Source organism: Pistacia vera, unplaced genomic scaffold, assembly GCF_008641045.1.
Source record: "Pistacia vera cultivar Batoury unplaced genomic scaffold, PisVer_v2 Contig313, whole genome shotgun sequence".
Lineage (NCBI taxonomy): Eukaryota > Viridiplantae > Streptophyta > Magnoliopsida > Sapindales > Anacardiaceae > Pistacia > Pistacia vera.
In genome coordinates this window covers 310,030-333,678 of record NW_022196128.1, presented here as the reverse complement: position 1 = coordinate 333,678, position 23,649 = coordinate 310,030, and the positions used below count along the sequence as shown (strand labels likewise).

Genomic DNA, 23,649 nt, shown 5'->3' with positions numbered 1-23,649 from the left:
TTGTAGATATCCAAAAATTGATTTACTTCAATTGGTTTTGTTTATGTTTGTTTACTTCATGGTCGGTTTAAAGAGAGCAAATAAGAATGGATGTCCAGGAAATCTCATGGCAATACTTTATTAAAATGAAAGTCAAAAGACAATTGGACCCTCATTCTGTTATTGTTTCTTAGGTTAACTGTCAGCGCCGCAGCCACCGCTAGCACTAACTCAAAATTCCAACACGTCCTGCATATGATCTCAGGCTCACTTAGGCATTGCGATAGCCGCCCAATCGTTTTATTTGTTATACGTATAATGTAGTGAGGTGTATATATATATATATATATATATATATTATAAAACATTTTTATTTGTATCATTGCACTAATGAGGAAGTCGATCTATCTTAATAATATAAATATTCTTGGTGAAGATTTCTAAATCTTCAATAATCTTTTAAAATTACAATAAAGTTGCACTTTTTGTTACTTCTTGGACTTTTCTTTTTAATCTCGTCTCGTCAATAACTCTTTTTCTTTTTGCACATATATCTCTCCGAGCTTTGTTGAATGCTTTCTTTTAAGTCCAACTGAAATCAATCCAATTTTATTGAAACCAAATATATTTCAAATCCAGCTGGTACAGTTGGCTCATCCTAGCAAAGTCTCTTTCTTTGCCGCCAAACATCATCTCTTATGGATACTATTTTTCCCAGTCATTTTGATAATGATGGTATCGTCAAAGGAACACCATTAATAGTACAGTTTAGTGATAATCTATTTATATAATAAAGAAATTAATCAATTATACTTTGATCAAATTTCATTAAACAAGTTGATAGCTTTGTAATCCTATTGTTCGGATTGGCAATGCATTGTTTGGATCAATGAAGTGATTAATGTGATTTTATACGACTAGAACTTAAATTTACCACCTCCTTCCAAATGTGGTGAATACAAATAAAGAAACTGTGACATCCCATGTCGCTTGGAAAAGTTAAGTGAGATTAGTTAAATACTGTAATCTTTTGAGCTGTCAAGACAAGTTTTGGGTGAAAAGGTTGCATGAAGCTAAAATGCAAACTCATGCACACTGCAGGGTCCAAAGTGATCATTATTGATAGTGGGCCGAGATGTTATAGAAACATTGTAGAAAAAACTTCATGTTATTAGTACAACCCTAGGATTTACCTTGGACCAAGGACTCACTTGCCACACCTGTCATGGTCCGCATTTAGAGTCACAAACTAATAGTCTCGTAGGAAAATCTAAACAGATATTAGAGAGACACAACCATTTAAACAAAAAAAAAAAAAAAAAAGGTGTTGTGCACATCTGTTTATGAACATTTGTGTTCAGGAATCAGAATGTCAACTTCTGTTTGGTAAAGCGCAACTAAAAAGCATATTACCTTTCCAAGGTGCGCTCTACACCTTTTTGATGCCTTTTTATGATTTAAGTCTACTGAGTGGGAAATATGTTTTATATTTGGTGACCTCAGTTGAAGCTTCAGTAGTTACATTAGTGTTTTAAAACCTGGTCGCCCAATCGACTGAATCAATTCTACTGGGACCGGGCCTTATCGGGTGGTTACCAATTATTGTTTACGGTAAGCCCTAGAAATTAGGACGGCGATCGGTAAAAAATTGAAGGCTGAAATGTTGGGGTTTTGAATATGAAGGGCCAGTGAGTGAAAGGTAGTGACTGGGGTCATTTTTGGTGAGTGAAACAATCGAAAAATTAAGGCGGCAACAATCTGCTGTTACCAGCGATTGGTGAGGCGAATGAGGGTGGGGTGAAATGGGTTTTGGTCAGGAGGGTGAGAGGAGAGTTTTTGTGGTGATGGGGTGTGTTGTTGACACTAGAAACATGCTCTATTTGGCTTGGGTTGTGACGCAAGCAATGTAATTCAAAGTGTTTTTACAAGATTTCAAACATGTAGGATTATGGTAATTTTGATGGGTGTTTTTGCTAGATTTCAACTTTTACATGCCGACGTCACCGGTTTGACCGTTGGTCAAACTAGTTCAACTGGTCAACCAAAACTTGCCTACTTTGCCGGGTTTCACCAAGGGCCGAGTTTTAAAACCAGTTACATAGAATACATATATCCAGATGTAGTGGCCAATACAATAGAATTCAATTCTTTGTGCTCTCCCGGCATTCATTCATCTCACCAATAGTCTCCACAAGAGCAAATTCCCCATTTGAAGTGATGAAAATGGTTGGAGTCTTTGACAATGAACTCTCTCAGCAATTAGATCACGATACGAATTTTAGTTGCCTTGTGGCAATCACCACAAACCCATTAGTTCTTGAATATTCCAGTAGGACTTTCAAGAGGGGTGCCAGTATTTCCATATGCTACTGCCAGTTTCTCACTATGACAGGGGATATGCTCCTTTTCATCATCTTCAACATCCTGGAACGTAACCAACGATCTCATGGTATATTTCTTCACAATTTAGAGGAGTTTAATTAGCATTATGGAAGACATCAACCTTATTGTTTACTTATATTGAACTCCACCCAGGAGTCTTCATTGATCCTCTATCTCTAGCCAATGATCCCACTTCATCCAGTCCCTCACATTTCCCAACATTTGCATAATATTTGACAAAAGAACATAGTAGCCGGACATTCTCTGAATAAACTTCAAATAAACAATCTGAAGCAAATGCACCCAACGCAACCAAGATGAGAACCCCTACAGAGGCATGGGGTTGTTCCGACAATTTTTTTTTTAAAAAAAAAAAAAATCATTAGCCATGTCCACATGACCAGCCCTACAAAACAAATCTACTATGCAGCCATAATGCTTCAAATGAGGTTTGATTCCACACACTTCTAGCATCATACGAGAATAAATTTGACCCTCACTAACCAGACCTGAATGGTTACAAATTGAAAATAAAGATACAAAGGTTATATGATCTGGTTTGATTACCTCGTCTAGCATTTCCCTGAATAGATTCTGATTTGACAGGAAATAATGGCATTCCAGGGGACTAGACTCCCTCTTGGAATTTGGTGGAATAATGACGCATCTTCCCTACGCCAACGTCCCTTCATTATGAATCCATGTACTGAACTACTAATTTTAAGATCATTTAATTGACAAACAATGGAAGCCAAGCTCACTAATGTCAACAAGTCAGGTTGAATTCCAGCGCTTTGCATCTTGTTAAGGAACCCATGGGCAGTAATAGGAACATTAGTTTGCTCATAGGCAGCACTTATTGAGTTGCATTAAACAATTTTCTCTTAGTACCATTTGATTAAAAACTTTCAGTAACTGCCCCAAGATACCAAAATTTTGCATACATGATCAAGGCATTGGACACAAACAAACCATATTCCAATCCATGCTTTTACATGCAAATGAATTTCATTGAGCACAAACAAGAAGAACACTTGCAATAGTAACTGAATCAAAGTTAACTCCGTCAAATCTCATTTCATCCAACACATCTAAAGCATCTGTAGCATTCCACTTTGACAATAACCAGAAATTATTGGATTCCAAGAGCACCTATCTCGTAATGGCATATCATCAAATAATTTACCTGCAACACCTGCGAGGTCAAAATGGGGATACCATATGTAACAAGGAAGCAGCCACAAAAAGATCCCATTCAAAACCTAGCTTTAAAAGTAAGCAATGTATTTATCTTTTTCCAATCGACTACATTTCTACAAAGTTTCAGCTCAGGAGGCAATATAGAAATCAGGTTGGAGACTAGAGAGAAGCAAGAATTGGGAGAAACAATAAGCTTTCCAGAAATTGCCACTGTGAACATAAGCATAAACCATTGAATTACAGGTGTAGACATTCTTATTTTGGATCTGATCAGAAGTGCCGCAAGAGAATGAGACCTCACCTAGGTTGGCATAGTGATTGAAAAGTCTGAATCTTCCTTGGCACCACAAGTACGACATGCAGGCACTTAAGAGGGTGCAAATTGGTGCACAATTCAAATAGAACACCGAAATCAATGTCCCTGTAGTCATTTTCAGGTCCATCTGATGTAACTTGCAGAGAATTTACAGGTGCTCAAAACAATGGGCAATGAGCTTGAAGTAATGGGGCAAGAACTTGGAACCATAACTACCTCCGCACATTGGTGCCAATCTGAGTATTAACATTAAGCAAATTAGCAACAGGTGAAAAAAACTCGAAATAAAACTACATACTCAATAAATACCCATCACAAAAAATCAGTTGCGTAGATTGAGAAAAGTATATTAACTAAAAACAAATGCCTTTTGACAAGCAATTCGCGACAAGGAATTGCACTAGTGCTTTGTAGCTAAGAATCGTCTATGCATTTCATTATTCTAAATCTAGCAATAGCAACAATCACACCACAATGCATTACATCAAAGTATACTACCTTATTTTGCTCCAATTCAAATAGCAGAATGATGGACTCATTAGGCAACAAAATATTACGCAACGAAAGTAAGCGCAATTTTGAAGCCTACAGTATCAAATCATCTAAGTCATGAAAATTATATGAGCTTTGCTATCTACAGCCACATGGTTGATGAATTCTGATCACAGCAGATAGATGTCAAATACAAGGAGAACAGAACATTACAAATCTCTTCTCTCTTTTCTTTTCACAAAAGAAAAGAAATTCAATGAAGTAAAATGTTTGCACCATGTCACATGAATATTTCATTGATTATCCCACAAAGAAAATAATCTAAGAGAACGCCAACATCAATCACAAACATTTATGATTTTCTTCATGCAACTAAAATGAATGTGGCAAACAAATGACTACATATTTTTTGACAATTTAGACTTCTAAAATTTTGCAAGGGCTAGGAAATTTATGAATCTTAACACAATATGCATTAATTTAAAACAAACACATCTACACTTTTTAGTTTCTAAATAATAAAACAATCAAAAGCTTGGTTAGTACATTTTTCGCAAATTCAAAACATAAACATCAACAATTTACTCGAATCACAATCGTCTTATTAGAAGTCAAACGCCTTATTCATTAGGCCACGGGTGCCCAGTTGTCAGTTTTTTTTGTACAAGCAGAAAATCGTAAAATGGTACAAGTAACATTTAATTGCTTTTAGGAGCTTTTGGATCACATAATATTTTATTAGAAGGATATATTATATTAACGGAAAGGAAGATTATCTTGAAGATTACTAGGAATGTTTAAAAAATGTGTTTGGTTGGTTCGAATAAATTGGTGAATAATATGTTTGATTGGGATAATAAATTGATGGGTATATTATATAGATTACTAAATTGCCCTCATTTTTAAATATAAATATAATAGTATTTTTATTATTATTTTTTGAATTATTTCTTTTAACCCCCTACATTTGAAATTTTGCTAAAACACCCCAGCCATATAAAACTTTAATTTGTAGCAAAATTACCCTCACCCACCCCAACCCCCTGCGGTAACCAACCACCACCGCCGCCGGCAGTCGATGAAATGGCGCACGATTGGCCATATATGGTCGGCTGTGCACCGGTAAAGCCGGAAATGGCCATGGATAACAAATCTATGGCCAGAAAACGACCAAATCCATGGCCATTTCACGGCCAAAGATATGGCCGTGAAAAGGCTAGATCTTTGGTCGTGAAATGTAACGACCATAGAAACCCTAGATCTTGTCGTTTCTGGCCATGAATTTGTGATCCATGGCCAGAAAAGACCTTATCGGCGCATGACCAGTCAAATCTCGTCGGTCATGCACCATTACAGCGATTGACGCCAGCGATCGACTGTGGTGAGTCACGGCTAGTGGTGATCTTGGGTGGCTGGGGGTATTTTGTTAACTTTTAAACTTTTTTGTGGCTGTGGTGTTTTAGCTAATTTCTCAAATGTAGAGGGGTGCGTAATTATTATTTTGTAGACATCTGAGGGCAATTGTGTCCTAAATGGTTTTTAATTAAGGGAAAAATGGGATTAAAAATCATATTATTCTAGTAATGTTTTAATAACACCCCTTAGCAAGGTAATAAGATTACCCTCCACATTACCAATAGTAACTACTATTTGCAATAAAAGATTACTGTAATATTTTATTACTTACAAACTAAACATAGGAATCTTGTAAAATAAACGAATATTACCCCTATTATCTTATTTACGCCCGATCCACACAGTCCCTTAGGAATATTAATCCGAACCTCTGATTAATAGTGAAATAGTGAAGCTGACCTGCATTTTCTGAAAAGTATTAAATAACTCCTTACAGTCAAGTTAAATTTTAAGTTTCATCAAGTTCATGTATTTAATATTTGTTAAAATAAGTATTATCCATTTTACCCTTCTACATCACTTAAAAAATTAAAAACAAAATTCTGGACTGTTTCTAATTGCTCAAGAAAATAAGAAAATCCTATTTTCTTTTTCTTTTTCTTTATTCTTTCCCTTTTCTCCAGCAAAAAAAAAAAAAAAAAAAAAAATCTCTATTCACCTTATAAATTTTAACTCAATGAGAATCTCACTATAACGTCAAATCTCCAACCCAATTAAAGTATAACAAAGTTTTTCAATCTAACAAATCAACTAAAAAAAAACTCACATGCATCTCCTTACAACTGATTCAAACTCAATTACAAATTCAACAAAATAAATTTTCAGAAAACACGATTTAATTGACGATAAAATGTTATTTAATATTTTCAGAATGACTCGCAACGTAAGAAGCGCCTAGCGGATTTAGGAATACACGTGAGGATCCATGAGATTTGAATATGGAGCTGAGATTTATATTTTGCAGAAAATATAAATGAAAGATTGGCAGAGGGGGTTTTTATAGTGGTTCGGATGTCAACAGCGACTTCTACATCCACTGTATTTTATTGATCTCTGACTATTTCTATGATTTTGCCCGTAAGGCTACAAAGATGAAGAAAATAGTGTTTTTACAGAGAAAAAATGAAGCTCCAATCTCGATCCAGCCTTCTCCTTCAAGAAGAGGATTGCCCATTTTTATTCACATTTGCACTCATGTATGAGTGTTTGTGCAAGTTGTCTTGACACATAGAAGGCTCTCGTCCATTCATCTCTTTTGAAATGAGATAAAGTTTGTGAGAATCTCTTTGGAGATATGGGCTTGGCAGTTTGGTACAAAGAGACATTAATTGTGCTGACATAGGCTTGACTTTTGAGACATAACATTCCTTTTTTCAGTACTTTTTGAAATATTTGACCATGATAAATAATACTCTATTTTTTTTTTTCTTTTTTAGAATATACTATATTGCAAAGTGTATACCAAGTTTGTATTTAAAGTAACAAATTCTGAAAACCAAAACCGAGCCTTGACCTGGTCAAGGGCGCCGTTTTTTGGTTGACTGGCTGATTGGTGGATCATCGGTCAGACCAGTAACTCAACATGTTAGCAGGTTTGAAATCCTACAAACACACCTTACAAAATACCATTCGTCCCATAGGTTTGAAATCCATCAAAACACCCCTAAGAAATTACTCATTTGTCCCTATGGTTTAAAATACAATAAACACACCCCTATACTTGGACAGTCATGCAAAGTAGACTAGTAGTAGCGACGACGATGGACGTCAATCAAGGTTGTGATGATGGGACTTTTATGAGATAAAGAACATGCTTATAGTGGTGTCAGGTGAATGGTTGGCGCGAAAGCTACCTGAATCGGGAAGAAGGCAATAGGTTGGCAAACAAGAGGTGGAACGAAATTGACGAGCGACTAGTGCATTTGGACTAAAAATGCAGGTTTTTGTCATGAGGTGATATTGAAGTTATGGGTGGTGTCTGAGCAGATGTGAAGTAGAACATATGTGAAAACAATGTGAAGCAGATTGCAGATCGCAAGTGTGAGTGGCGACTGTGATGTTAGGGATCAAAGAAGGAAGAAACTTGCTCAAATTTGGAGGCGAATTTGTGTTAATTTAGTTTTAGTGAACCACGGTGAACTAGAACTAACGGTTTTAGGCGTCGAATCTGATCCAAAGGGTAATACGCTTTATTAGTTGTAATCGGACCGGCTTGGCTATTGGCTCCCATTCATCGATTGGTCAGGTTTTCAGAAAGTGAAAGTCATGGCACAAATTGAATGAATTAGTGTTGATATAGAAAGTTAATTTGATAAATAAAAAAAAAATAAAATCTAGAATAAACTAAAGGTACGACGTCTCACACGACAACATAATATCTTTACGTCACCTATGCATTTTGTTTCTCTTCTCTATCTTTACATTGAATGCAATTCATAGTTATTAAATTTAATAATAATGAATATGCACTGTTTGGTTTGTGTTGTCGATATTGATATACCATATACTTTCTCACTTAATAAATGTACGATAAATGAGAGAACGAGCCACATCCTTTATATACAAGGTCTTGTAAATAACTTTGCATATACTAGTATATGCATCACTTTTTTTTTTTTTTTTTTCCTTTGTGATTCTATTGCTATGTTTTACCTTTTATTATTATTGTTGTTGTTATTATTATCATTATTACTTTAATGAAAATTTATTTGGCTCTATTGTCAATTGTCAATTCTTTTTAACCAGTATGCGTGAGCAAAGCCAATGGCGCAGGATTGCCTTCTAAACTGCATCCATGATTTTAGTAGCAATTACTTTTACCCAGCTAGGAAAATTGACTGCACCCAGGATTTGAATAAAATTTGTTTTGGTCATCTCCATTATTTTCATAGTCAACTTAATGAAATTTGACTTCTAAATGCTACCATTCATTTCAGTTTGACAATGGGTTTGGCGGGACTACTTTGAAATGAAGCTCAATTTTTATATAAACACTCGTGACATGAGTAAATAAACTATCAACAAATTTCGAAACCTAAGCGAGTGACTGTGTGCGTGCGTACTTGAGTCTGTGGAGTGAGTTGTGGCCTCACACTTCATTCAAATTGAGAATAAAAAAAAAAAAAAAAAAAAAAAAAAAAATTAATTTGAACCAGAGCATAGGAAAAACTTGAAGAGAAACCGATATTACCGCGCCGGTTTTTCTTTTATCAGTTTCAAAATACAATAAGTAGGGAGGCCCTATATAGATTAATGTAAAGATAAGGTAAAAAAAAAAAAAAGAACTTCTTTTTTCAAAATCCCTCTGCTCAATTTTTGTCACAATTATTTGAAGTGAGCAAATGGATCAAAGTCAGGCACATTAGATCCACCACCAGAACTTGAACCAGATCCATCCCTGAAGTACAATCCAGTATAAGGATCATAAAAGCCTTGATGGGGACCCAAGTTATAAACAGACTCATGAGGCCCAGGCACCCCAACCTGCCGATAGTCCACTGCACGATGCCCCATGTTGGGTTCTCTACGCGTAGAATTACGTTGATTCTCACCCTCTCTATAGCGGCTCAGGAAGAGAGTGAGAGGCTCAAGGTAGTTGTCGAAGCCCAACTTTCCCATGGCCCAAATAATATCCTCAGCAGTGATGGTCTTACGCAATTCATGATGGCAACGATCATTGGCTTCCCCAGTAATGAAGCTAATGAATTCAGAGACACATTCTTGGACGGTCCCTTTGGCATCATCAGATATCTTGGCGTGTGGAGGGAGGCCACGACGCATGATGCGTATTACATTGGCGATGGGCAAGTATTGATCTTGTTCACGTAGAAAGCATGATGGCGGTTGTGGGGCTTTTTGTTGCTCACTCTGGTTATTGTTGTCGTTCATGTTGATGATGTTATTGTCGCTGGTGGTGATATTTGTTGCGGCGGAGGTAGGTGTGACGGCAGGGGCGGTAGAGTCATCCCTTGGATGAATATTCAAGGCTGAAACCAAAGAAGATCATGTAAAAATGTTAGTACATGTAACTTATTTTGTATGAAAAGTGCATCATCAACATAAAAGTTTTTTGATATCAATAAAACGACGAAGTTAATTTCTTTTATTTTCATCTTAATAAAAACAAATGGATGCATATCATATAATGGAATTTGGTAAATATGGCAACCTATTTAAGTGCATATACATAATTTAAACAAAAGCTCATATTATTAAATTAGTTCTACAAATGGTTATTAATTTAATGCCACCTCTCTAATAAGGTATAATTTCATTTCTATTTCCTTTTTAGGCACCACTTAATAATTGCATAATGACCATGACCATGACCGTGTGAGTATCATTATCTTAAAGTGGCCCAAATAAAAAAAAAAAAATTATATAAAAAATAGTTAACTTCCACGTCAGCACAAATTAAAAATTAAAAATAGGTTAACTGCCACGTCATAGGATTGCATGGCAAAGGTGGCGACTAGGAGGCCATGCCAAGCGCAAGGTGTGGGTCCAGAATGGGTCCCGAGCCCACCTTAAACCTACCACTGCTTAGATTCTTTTGTCTGCTTGTTCCTCCTTACTCTTAGAAAGAAAAGTCAAAGCCTTTCTCTGCGAGATTTTAACCAAATTTATTGCTTTGATAGCAAAAATTAGCATTGAGATAATTTTTTTTTAATTAAATTTTATAGAAACTAAATTAATTTTTTTCAAGAATTTGAAAACGAACAAGTTTGTGTGCCTAATTTATATTTCTATTTAAAAATATTTGTTGGATCATTTCAGGTCTCTCTAAAGAAATATAAATGCCTACATGCAAGCCAGGTTAGTAAAGAACAAAGGAAATTGAAGATTAGATGTATCATTATATCGATCTCACATATCGTAAGATAAATTCAGATATTGAAACCAAAATAATAATAATAATAATAATAATAAGACAAAATGAGAGAGAGAACCCACCAACCGTTACCAGTGAGATGAGCAAGAACAGAGAGCAAGAGATAAGGCTCAAAAAGGTGGCGACAATATATGTTACATTTGCATCTCAGTTGAATTCACGTCCGAATTAAAATGAAAGAAACTTAGCTAACAAAAAAATTAATTTTTAATTTAAAATCCTGTTATATTAATAATAATTGTAACGATTCCGTCAACAAAACAAATAATATACGCAAATATATGAACTCAGTGATGTAGACAAAAAAAAAAAAAGATCGAAAGCAATATTCACCATAAAAATCAATCTACGCATGCAATAAACTATCATTGCTCAAAAACCTGATAAACACACATGCATGCATATGAAGATCGACAAAGAAAATGGAGATAAATGAGGATCATAGCCTGAAAGCCAATGAATATATATGCGATTAATTTACCAGAGCTAGTTCTTGCAAGCTTGTTGGGAAATTGACTGAATCCGTCTGCACGTTCCATAGCTTCTCACTATTGATCAATCTCTCTAACCTTCTCTAAATGTCATATTTTTTCTCTTTTTCTAAAGAGCCTATAGCCTTTGTCACTTGAGTAGGCAGCCCTGTGAATTTATAGAGGCTTCAAGTGGTAAACCACACATGGCTAACTGGCGTTTTCATCGAGGTAACTTAGTATCGCCTGAGATAACAGCCTCTTTGGCTGGACAAGAATGTGCCCTTTATGGGTTGTCACAGGTTATTTTCCTTATATACGTAACTTATACATTTCAAATTTTATATAAATCAAGAAGTTTTACTATGACCCTTGTTTAATATGTAATACCTAATTTTGGAGAGTAATTGAAAGAGAGTGGTAAATTTGGTTGAAAATTTGAGAAATTTTAATACGGTTTAATTAATTATTTAATCTAGAAGGTGTTGGATAAAGTATTTTGGTTAAATATGAACTTACTTGGTGCATATAATTTATGAGTGTTACTGCTTCATTTAGGTTTAAGTATTACATCTACTGTTTTCAAAACCTAATAAGGGCATTTCTCATTTCATGAGTTGGAATTATCTTGTTACCATTCCACTACAACAAAATTATTTTACAGTAACATGTAAAAAATGTTACCAAAGGTAAATAGTAGCATTAATGAGTATATTGTTATAACCCATGTTACTAAAAAAATGATACTTTAATAACATTTAAAACCTGTTACTACTAATTATTTTGTTGCAAAGTTACAAATGAACTTTCAATAAATGTAATACTATTGTTGAACTAGAGACCCACCACACCAACACCCCTCTATCCCCTATCCCATAGATCCCACAATTCGCTGGCCACCTGCAACTTTTTGATTCACACAATCATTGTTGTGGTGGCCGCTTTGTCCCACTTTCTTCTCCTTTTTCTGGTTGGCCCACTCACCGGAAACGTCTCCAACCATTGCCATTCGAACTAGTTGATATTCCATTTCAAAACCCCTCTCGGACCCGTTCTCCATTTGTCGCCGATTTTCCACCGCCTCCTCCAAAGGTAAGCATCAATGAGCGGCTTTGAATTGGGTTTTTTGTTGTTGTTTTGTTTGTGAAATCTATGTAGTTGTGGTTTTGTTTAATTGAGTTTCGAAAGAATTTACCTCTTTGAAATTGAGAGACAGTGTTGTGTGGGTTGTGCTAGGGAGGAGTTGAAGGATTCTGGATTGTGTGGGTTGCGTGGGTTGTGCTAGGGAGGAGTTGAATGTCGTTTGCTATTTGGTTTGGTGGAGTGGATTGTGTGGGTTGTGGTTGGGGAGGAGTTGAATGACGTTTGTTGTTTGGTTTGGTGGAGTGGATTTGTTTGTTTGGGATTTTTTGGAGTTGATTGGTTGATTTATGGAATCTTGGGTTTGTCGTTCGGCGGCATTGGCTAAGTGGTGGTAATTTGGGGAAGAGTTCCTACCATGATTGGTTAAGAAAATCGGCTAGGAGGCAGCCAAAAGGCCGACGACAGTGAAGAAGAGGAGGGGAGATGAAGAAGAAGGTCCAAGGGCATTTTGGTAAATAAATTTGCTGCCCCTGTGTTCGAACCCATCTGTCACTAACACGTCCATTTAAGGTGGGAATCTAGAATTTATGAAATCAATACCAACCGAAGATTTCATTACACCTTGGTTTGGAATATGCCGTTTACTCTGAGAAAATAAAATTATTGTTAGTTCACTAAATGAAGTGACAAATTGAATTCTATATCTTAATTTATTTCTTCAATTTTATTTATCGTATGAAATTTGTCACTATAAATATCTGTCATACCTAAGAAAATGTGTATTATTAATTATTTGCCAGGTGTACTAACTAGAAAATACTCTTAAAATTAATATATAGATATCGATGGATGTTGCTTTCGAAGGTCATAAATCTTAGATTTATTTTTGTTTCAATTTAAAAAGTAAGCTCAATATCAATTGATAATATGGGGCATATCAATAATTTTTATATCAATTAGAATGTACTAATTTCATTATAGGAGAGTTATAATCAAACGACCAACTAGATCCATCAATTAATATGGAAAAGAAAAAGAGTGGATCTATGACACTCCTCTCCTACTAATGGACTAAAGAATCTCCATTTTTTTTAATAAATTTTATAATGATAAATTTATTCCTATATTAAAGTTTAAAATTAACTTTAATATCCTATTCTTTACAAATACTTTTGGCACCTGATAATTTTCTCATAAACCCTATTTCGTTTTATGCCATTCAAATCATTTTTAGAACAAAAAAATAGTTTAATGGAAACACTACAACAAATTTTTAATTTATGGATGAATTCAGTTTCGTCCTAGAATGGTCATTTTAGGGGATGAAATTGTAATTTTAACAAAAAATGCTTAGCACTCAATTTCTAACCCACACCAACAATTGATTTCGCCAGCCATATGGAGGGAACGATGAAATAATATGGAGAGGAATCATTCTGGGACGAAATTTATTATTTTTTAACGAAAAATTTTGTAGCTAAAATCCTTTTCTTTGGGGACAATTTTTTTTGTCTTTAATTATACAAAATTTGGAAAACATATTTGGGACGAAATATGATTTTGTCATCGACGGTGAAAAATACATTTTTAGGGATGAAGTTTTGAAAACCAATTATTTACTGAGAAGAAAATATTATTCCTGCCAACATGAAATGAGGTTGATTTTGTCTTATTTTTATTGTTTAGGGTCCAATAATTTGTCACTTTTCATTCATGCAGGGGCCAAGCTGAATTTTTTTACAAATAGTATAAAAGAAAGATGGAAAGTTGTGCAAAGCCAAAAACATCCACCCATCTTCATCCATTTTCCAACGATCGTCCAACTTCCACCTCCGACGACTATTTTCCTTCTCCAATGGTTGGGCATCATCACCCAAGATCTTCTTGGATTCCTGCAACTGTTAAGCTTCCTTTATCCACGACCGTTCATCTTCCCAATGGCTTTTCTTCGTTTTTCAATGACTTCTAAACATCCTAGGCGTCAGTCCATACTTCCTAAGGTCAAATCCACCTTCCCCAAGGTTGACTCGAAATCTCGTCGAAAATAGCCATTTCACCGCCATGACTCTTCACCTTTTTGACATGATTTCACTCACTTTTTGGTGTGTAGCACCGAATTAAAATGAAAGAAACTTAGCTAACAAAAAAATTAATTTTTAATTTAAAATCCTGTTATATTAATAATAATTGTAACGATTCCGTCAACAAAACAAATAATATACGCAAATATATGAACTCAGTGATGTAGACAAAAAAAAAAAAAAAGATCGAAAGCAATATTCACCATAAAAATCAATCTACGCATGCAATAAACTATCATTGCTCAAAAACCTGATAAACACACATGCATGCATATGAAGATCGACAAAGAAAATGGAGATAAATAAGGATCATAGCCTGAAAGCCAATGAATATATATGCGATTAATTTACCAGAGCTAGTTCTTGCAAGCTTGTTGGGAAATTGACTGAATCCGTCTGCACGTTCCATAGCTTCTCACTATTGATCAATCTCTCTAACCTTCTCTAAATGTCATATTTTTTCTCTTTTTCTAAAGAGCCTATAGCCTTTGTCACTTGAGTAGGCAGCTCTGTGAATTTATAGAGGCTTCAAGTGGTAAACCACACATGGCAAACTGGCGTTTTCATCGAGGTAACTTAGTATCGCCTGAGATAACAGCCTCTTTGGCTGGACAAGAATGTGCCCTTTATGGGTTGTTACAGGTTATTTTCCTTATATACGTAACTTATACATTTCAAATTTTATATAAATCAAGAAGTTTTACTATGACCCTTGTTTAATATGTAATACCTAATTTTGGAGAGTAATTGAAAGAGAGTGGTAAATTTGGTTGAAAATTTGAGAAATTTTAGTACGGTTTAATTAATTATTTAATCTAGAAGGTGTTGGATAAAGTATTTTGGTTAAATATGAACTTACTTGGTGCATGTAATTTATGAGTTTTACTGGTTCATTTTGGTTTAAGTATTACATCTACTGTTTTCAAAACCTAATAAAGGCATTTCTCATTTCATGAGTTGGAATTATCTCGTTACCATTCCACTACAACAAAATTATTTTACAATAATATGTAAAAAGTGTTACTAAAGATAAATAATAGCATTAATGAGTATGCTGTTATAACCCATGTTACTAAAAAAAAATGATACTTTAATAACATTTAAAACCTGTTACTACTAAATATTTTGTTGCAAAGTTACAAATGAACTTTCAATAAATGTAATACTATTGTTGAACTAGAGACCCACCACACCAACACCCCTCTATCCCCTATGCCATAGATCCCACAATTCGTTGGCCACCTGCAACTTTTTGCTTCACACAATCATTGTTGTGGTGGCGACTTTGTCCCACTTTCTTCTCCTTTTTCTGGCTGGCCCACTCACCGGAAACGTCTCCAACCATTGCCATTTGAACTAGTTGATATTCCATTTCAAAACCCCTCTCGAACCCGTTCTCCATTTGTCGCCGATTTTCCACCGCCTCCTCCAAAGGTAAGCATCAATGACGGCTGGTAATTGGGTTTTTTGTTGTGTTTTGTTTGTGAATCTAGTAGTTGTGGTTTGTTATTAGTTCCGAAGAATTTATCTCTTTGAAATGAGAGACAGTGTTGTGTCGTTTGTGCTAGGGAGGAGTTTGAAGGATTCTGGATTGTGGTGGGTTGCGTGGGTTGTGCTAGGGAGAGTTGAATTGTCGTTTGCTTATTGGTTTTGGTGGAGTGGATTGTGTGGGTTGGCTGGGGAGCAGTTGAATGACGTTGTTTTTGGTTTGGTGGATTGGATTTGTTTGTTTGGATTTTTGGAGTGATTGGTTATTATGGAAGGAAAAGATAGAGTTACCGAAAAGTTTACACCGAATTGGTGCACCAAATGACGATCAAAATCCTTACCGTTATAATATTAACTGATAATAAATCACGGTCAGGATTTTGTCACGTCATTCGGTGCACAAATTCAGTGCACACCCAGCTATAACTGTAGCATTACTCTTTATGAATCTTGGGTTTGTCGTTCGCGGCAATGCTAAGTGGTGGTAATTTGGGAAAGTTCCTACCAGATTGGTTAAGAAAAACGGCTAGGAGGCAGCCAAAAGGCCGACAATAGTGGAAGAAGAGGAGGGGAGATGAAGAAGAAGGTCCAAGGGCATTTTGGTAAATGAATTTGCTGCCCTTGTGTCCGAACTCATCTGTCACTAACGACGTCCATTTAAGGGTGGAAATCTAGAATTTATGAAACAGGTACCAACCTAAGATTTCATTACACCTTGGTGTTGGAATATGCCGTTTACTCTGAGGAAAATAAATTATTGTTAGTTCACTAAATGAAGTGACAATTGAATTCTATCTTAATTTATTTCTTAATTTTATTTATCGTATGAGATTTGTACTATAATATCTGTCATACCTAAGAAAATGTGTATTATTAATTATTTGCCAGGTGTACTAACTAGAAAATACTCTTAAAATTAATATATATATATCGAGGATGTTGCTTTCGAAGGTCATAAATACCTAGATTTTTTTTGTTCAATTTAAAAGGTAAGCTCAATATCAATTGATAATATGGGGCATATCAATAATTTTCTTATCCATTAGAATACTAATTTCATTATAGGAGAGTTATAATCAAACGACCAACTAGATCCTCAATTAATATGGAAAAGAAAAAAGAGTGGATCCATGATACTCCTCTCCTACAATGGACTAAGAATCTCCATTTTTTAATAAATTTTATAATGATAAATTTTTCCTATATAAGTTAAAATTAACTTTAATACCTATTCTTTAAAATACTTTGGCACCTCAGAATTTTCTAAACCCTATTTCGTTTATGTAATTCAAATAATTTTAGAACAAAAAAATAGTTTAATGGAAACACTACAACAAATTTTTAATTTAGGGATGAATTCAGTTTCGTCCTAGGATGGTCATTTTAGGGGAATTAATTTTTGTCAAAAAATGCTTAGCACTCAATTTCCAACCCACACCCAATTGTTTCGCCAGCCATATGGGAATGATGAAATAATATGGAGAGGAATCATTCTGACGAAATTTATTATTTTTTGACGAAAAATTTTGTAGCTAAAATCCTTTTTTTGGGGACAATTTTTGTCTCTAATTGTACAAAATTTGGAAAACATATTAGGAGGAAATATGATTTTTCATCGACGGTGAAAAATACAGTTTAGGGATGAAATTTTGAAAACCAATTATTACCGAGAAGAAAATTTATTCCCCCAACATGAATGAGGTTGATTTGTCTCATTTTTATTGTTTAGGGTCTAACATATATTATTGGGGATTAATTTGTCCTTTCATTCAGGCAGGCCAAGCTGAAATTTTTTACAAATAGTATAAAAGAAAGATGGAAAGTTGTGCAAAGCCAAAAACGTCCACCCATCTTCATCCATTTTCTAACGATCGTCCAGCTTCCACCTCGCGTGACTATTTTCCTTCTCCAATGGTCGGCATCATCACCCAAGATCTTCTTGGATTCCTGCAACTGTTAAGCTTCCTTTATCCACGACCGTTCATCTTCCCAATGGCTTTTTCTTGTTTTTCAACGACTTCTAGACATCCTAGGGTGTCAGTCCATACTCCTAAGGTTAGTCCCACCTTCCCAAGGTTGACTCGAAATCTCGTCGAAAATAGCCATTTCACCGCCATGACTCTTCACCTTTTTGACATGATTTCACTCACTTGTTTGGTGTTGTTTCGTCTCCCAAGTCACTATTTGGACTCCTTGTACCTATGCTATCCCTCACAGTTTGGAGCTATTTCATCATCGGCTGCCCTTGAATGAGTTTTTATAAGGATGTTTCTTCTTCCTTCTTTGTTGGGTTTGCAAGACACTGTTCATCATTTTATTTCCCTACTTTGTTTCTTAACTGCTTATACTTTTTTTTTTTCTTATGCCATGGTTTAATAGATTTGAAACTAATATTCTCTTCTTTGAATTAATATATAGGCAATTGACTCTTTGATTTGTTTATTAGTATCTTAGAAGTCAGAGTTAATGTGTCTATCATGGGAGATATGGAAATATATAATATTGATATATCTTTTAAACTTGCATGGTGCCTTTTTAGAACTAATGATTGTGAAGTTGGAGATTTAAATAGTTCTTTTCCTCTTTGTTTTGCATTAAATTATCTGGGTGTTTTGTCTTCATTTTTTCTTGAATTTACAATATATATGTTGTCGTCTGTAGATATAAATGGGAATTGAGATGTCTTTTTTTAATGGTTTTGTAGGTTGTGAAAATGCAAGAGTACATTTTTGTTAAAGCATAATTGCAATGGAAGATGGTATGCTATATATATGTTGTCTTTTTACCTGGATTGTTTCGTTATTAGTACAAACATATATAAAATCAAATTTGATTAGTCATATAAATTCAGTTTTTTGGAATTTGAATTGTAGTACGACTAATTTAGATGTACATGAATTAGGAGGAGAAGGAACTTAATAGGAGGATGTGATCGAATTAGCTTTTCAAATTCACTCATTTCAAAGAAGGAAATGTGTTGGATGCCCCCAGAAGCTAAGGCAAATATGTAAGTGAAACTACTATATTCAATGATTGTATGTAACAACGCTGTATTTGTTTACTATGATTGTTATTTTTACCTAATTTGATGTTCATATTGAATGTCCTAAAATGTAGAATGAATGATGAATTGAAGGAAAAGAGTTCATCAATGACAACCATTAACTGTAGGTAAAATTTGTGATCAAGTGCTTGAAACTCATCAGGATATATTAAAGGACTGGGTATGGTCCAAAGCCTAAAAAAAAAAAAAACAAGATCAAATCTAAATAAGAGACTTGTAGATGCTTTTAAAGAATCTGAAGATAGATTTAGAATCAGATGATATAAATCTCAAATCAAGAGAAAGTAGATGAACTCAATTTATGCTTATAACGTAAGAAAAGTGTTTGAGATATGGTTTGCTGCTAAAATCATCCACCTACTCCTTGAAGGTAAAAATCATTAGCAATATGTCTCCCTAATGTTTTATGTTAAATTTATCTTTAAAACTTTAGACAAATATATAGTTGAGTATATTGTTAATGATGATTGCTATAGACTGTCTAACATGCATATACCTAATGTCAACAGCTTCAAACAATTTGCTTTTTTGGTTCTTTTGACATGCAGCTATTAAGGAGGTACCTTGTTTGACATCCAAGTAGTGAAGAAAATAGTAATATTTTGACATCCACCACTTTAGAAATTGTGCTTTTTTTGGGGGGGAGGGGAGAGACGAATAGTTTATCTTTGTGGACAAAAAATTTCATCACACAATAAATACTCTTAATGATGAAACCGTATTTCGTGCCCAATGACGTGGCTTTCAAGTTGATTGTTTTTTCGTGGGCATTACCCTTGGAACACATGGCTTTGGGACGATTTGGTTTGACGTCCCGCATTACTTTTAGGACAATATTTTCACATTCTATGACAAAAAATTTTCATCACCTTTTTTTAAATATCTTGTAGTGAAGAAGAAGATTTGCAATGGGATATATCAAGTTATAAAACAATACAAAATTGTAAGTCTTTAATTGCTTCACAATAAATTTATTGTTTTTTTTTTTCCAAGTATTGGTAGCTATTATAATCTATATATATTTTTTTTTGTTTTAACTGTATTATGTTCTTGGGATTATTGTTAAAGTTTTTTTTTAGCTTTGATTTTTTTTTTTTTTTAATGAACTTTCAATTTAATTTCTAAAATTTTACTTTAGGAATAAGTTTGGTAGAGCTATAAGTGAAGGGAATGAATTATTAACTCTTTAAAATATTAAAAATTGAATAAAAGGCATTATGGAATTTATAGGTTCATAAGACAAAATTTAATTCTAAAACTTTGAAATGTGATGTCATAAACACTGGGGCTTCGTTAGTCCATAAATGGGGGTGCCTAAAGCTCCACTATGAAGAAAACTTATAGTAGGAATAATGAACATCATTAATTGAACCTATATTTTAACTTTAAATTAAGTTTAGAAATAGTTAAAGTATCATTGTAGTGCTAGAATTTAACAAAGGCAAACGGTAATTTCAAGGCATTTCTTAAATTTTATATATATTCTCGAATAATTTTTGGATAACTACTAATTTATAAAGAATAAAGAATTACAACAAACGGGGAAACACCCACAAGCACTACAACCCTTGGATAGAGAATACGTTGAAGAGGAACACAAAAACACAAAGAAGGACAGGATATACAATCTTTTATAACTGCTCACGACCAAGCAGCAAACAACTAGCTCATAATCCTATACATGACCCCCACAAACGAAAGGAAAGCTAGCACAAAACTGACGAGGCTAGTCAAGATATTACTGCCAACTGACAACAACCCTACACCTATCACCGAGGGGCACTTACAAACTGCCTTTCAATTGGACAACCACACAACCACAAGCCCAAACAACCCAACAAAGAAAGGTACACCACCCACACAGCAAAACCACAAGTCACTCCACTGCCAACCAACACCAAAATTGGATCACCACCCAGCCTGCCCATGTAGCCACCCAATAGTAAATCCCACATTCCAGCAAGGGACAAAAGGATTGCACCCGAACATCCATCTAATGTCCAAATGGCCTTGCCTAGAAGGCCACACATAAGTAGAGAAAACAATGGGCACCTCCACCTCAAAGCAAGAATAAAAATAAGAAGTGATGACCAAGATATATGGCTAGATCTGACTGTCAACGGCCAGATCTTTGGCCAAAAAAGGCCAGATCAGCGCATTGTCGGCCAGATCCAGTCAGTCGTGTGCCATTTTGACGACTTCTAATCATTGTCCAATGGTGATGGTCAGTTGCCGTCATTTAATTGGTGGGTGGGTGGGTGGGTGGGTAGGGGTATTTTTGTTAATTTTAAAACTTTTATTGTAGGGAGTGTTTAGCTAAATTAACAAATGTAGGAGGGTTAAAAATAATCTAAATATTTTCAGAAAATGTTTTCCAAAAATTTACCCAACACATTTTCAAATTCAAATTCAAATTCTATTCTCGTAATAACAAACCCACTCAAGTCAACCCAACTTTTTCAAAAATACTATTCTAAATACTACACCAAACACAGCCATGATTATTGTTGATGGTTTATGCCCCATAATTTTATTTTAGTTAGTATATATGTTGATATACCTACAATTGATCAAACTTTGATGATGGATGATGATAAAGTTCCTTACTTGAGTGGTGACAACTACAAAAGGTGAAAAGAGGCTCTCATTCTTCATTTAGGGTGCATTGATCTTAACTATGCTCTTCATAAGGAAGAGCCAACGGAACCTATGAACACTAGTACTTAGGCTTAGATTACTTTGTATGAACGGTGGGAGCGATCCAACCATTTAAGCATGATGTTTATCAAATCTCACATAATGACTAGAATTCGTGGGTTGATATCAGAGTGTCAGATTGTCAAGGATCTTATGGATGCTATTCAAGCTTAGTTTGAAACATCTGATAAGTCATTAGGTAACACACTTATGAGTAGGTTGACATCCATGAGGCTCACCAATATTTAAGGTTTCCATGAGCACATTATGAAGATGAGGGACATTATTGCTCAGTTGAAGTCCNGTCGGTTGTGCTAGGGAGGAGTTGAAGGATTCTGGATTGTGTGGGTTGCGTGGGTTGTGCTAGGGAGGAGTTGAATGTCGTTTGCTATTTGGTTTGGTGGAGTGGATTGTGTGGGTTGTGGTTGGGGAGCAGTTGAATGACGTTTGTTGTTTGGTTTGGTGGAGTGGATTTGTTTGTTTGGGATTTTTGGAGTTGATTGGTTGATTTATGGAAGGAAAATGATAGAGTTACCGAAAAGTTTACACCGAATTTGTGCACCAAATGACGTGACAAAATCCTTACCGTTGATTAATATTAACTGATAATAAATCAACGGTCAGGATTTTGTCACGTCATTCGGTGCACAAATTCAGTGCACACCCGTCGATAACTGTAGCATTACTCTTTATGGAATCTTGGGTTTGTCGTTCGGCGGCAATGGCTAAGTGGTGGTAATTTGGGAAAGAGTTCCTACCATGATTGGTTAAGAAAAACGGCTAGGAGGCAGCCAAAAGGCCGACAATAGTGAAGAAGAGGAGGGGAGATGAAGAAGAAGGTCCAAGGGCATTTTGGTAAATGAATTTGCTGCCCTTGTGTCCGAACTCATCTGTCACTAACGACGTCCATTTAAGGGTGGAAATCTAGAATTTATGAAATCAGGGTACCAACCTAAGATTTCATTACACCTTGGTTTGGAATATGCCGTTTACTCTGAGAAAATAAAATTATTGTTAGTTCACTAAATGAAGTGACAAATTGAATTCTATATCTTAATTTATTTCTTAAATTTTATTTATCGTATGAGATTTGTCACTATAAATATCTGTCATACCTAAGAAAATGTGTATTATTAATTATTTGCCAGGTGTACTAACTAGAAAATACTCTTAAAATTAATATATAGATATCGATGGATGTTGCTTTCGAAGGTCATAAATACCTAGATTTATTTTTGTTTCAATTTAAAAGGTAAGCTCAATATCAATTGATAATATGGGGCATATCAATAATTTTCTTATCAATTAGAATATACTAATTTCATTATAGGAGAGTTATAATCAAACGACCAACTAGATCCATCAATTAATATGGAAAAGAAAAAAGAGTGGATCCATGATACTCCTCTCCTACTAATGGACTAAAGAATCTCCATTTTTTTAATAAATTTTATAATGATAAATTTATTCCTATATTAAAGTTTAAAATTAACTTTAATATCCTATTCTTTAAAAATACTTTTGGCACCTCAGAATTTTCTCATAAACCCTATTTCGTTTTATGTAATTCAAATAATTTTTAGAACAAAAAAATAGTTTAATGGAAACACTACAACAAATTTTTAATTTAGGGATGAATTCAGTTTCGTCCTAGGATGGTCATTTTAGGGGACGAAATTATAATTTTGTCAAAAAATGCTTAGCACTCAATTTCCAACCCACACCAACAATTGATTTCGCCAGCCATATGGAGGGAATGATGAAATAATATGGAGAGGAATCATTCTGGACGAAATTTATTATTTTTTGACGAAAAATTTTGTAGCTAAAATCCTTTTTTTGGGGGACAAATTTTTTTGTCTCTAATTGTACAAAATTTGGAAAACATATTAGGGAGGAAATATGATTTTTTCATCGACGGTGAAAAATACAGTTTTAGGGATGAAATTTTGAAAACCAATTATTTACCGAGAAGAAAATATTATTCCCGCCAACATGAAATGAGGTTGATTTTGTCTCATTTTTATTGTTTAGGGTCTAACATATATTATTTGGGGATTAATTTGTCACTTTTCATTCATGCAGGGGCC

At 34.7% G+C, this 23,649-nt stretch overlaps 1 protein-coding gene and 1 pseudogene across 1 annotated transcript; both read right to left on the bottom strand.

Annotated features, from left to right (window-relative positions):
* Positions 1-1,978: 1,978 nt before the first annotated feature.
* On the bottom strand, positions 1,979-4,833 carry LOC116136448 (annotated as a pseudogene).
* A 4,276-nt stretch (positions 4,834-9,109) lies between these two features.
* LOC116136449 (nuclear transcription factor Y subunit B-9-like) lies at positions 9,110-11,215 on the bottom strand. The gene is made up of 2 exons (XM_031422154.1): positions 11,158-11,215; positions 9,110-9,771 (listed from the first exon to the last, which is right to left on the bottom strand). Exons 1-2 carry the CDS (start codon positions 11,213-11,215, stop codon positions 9,110-9,112), a joined length of 720 nt encoding a protein of 239 aa, XP_031278014.1.
* Between the last annotated feature and the right edge of the window lie 12,434 nt (positions 11,216-23,649).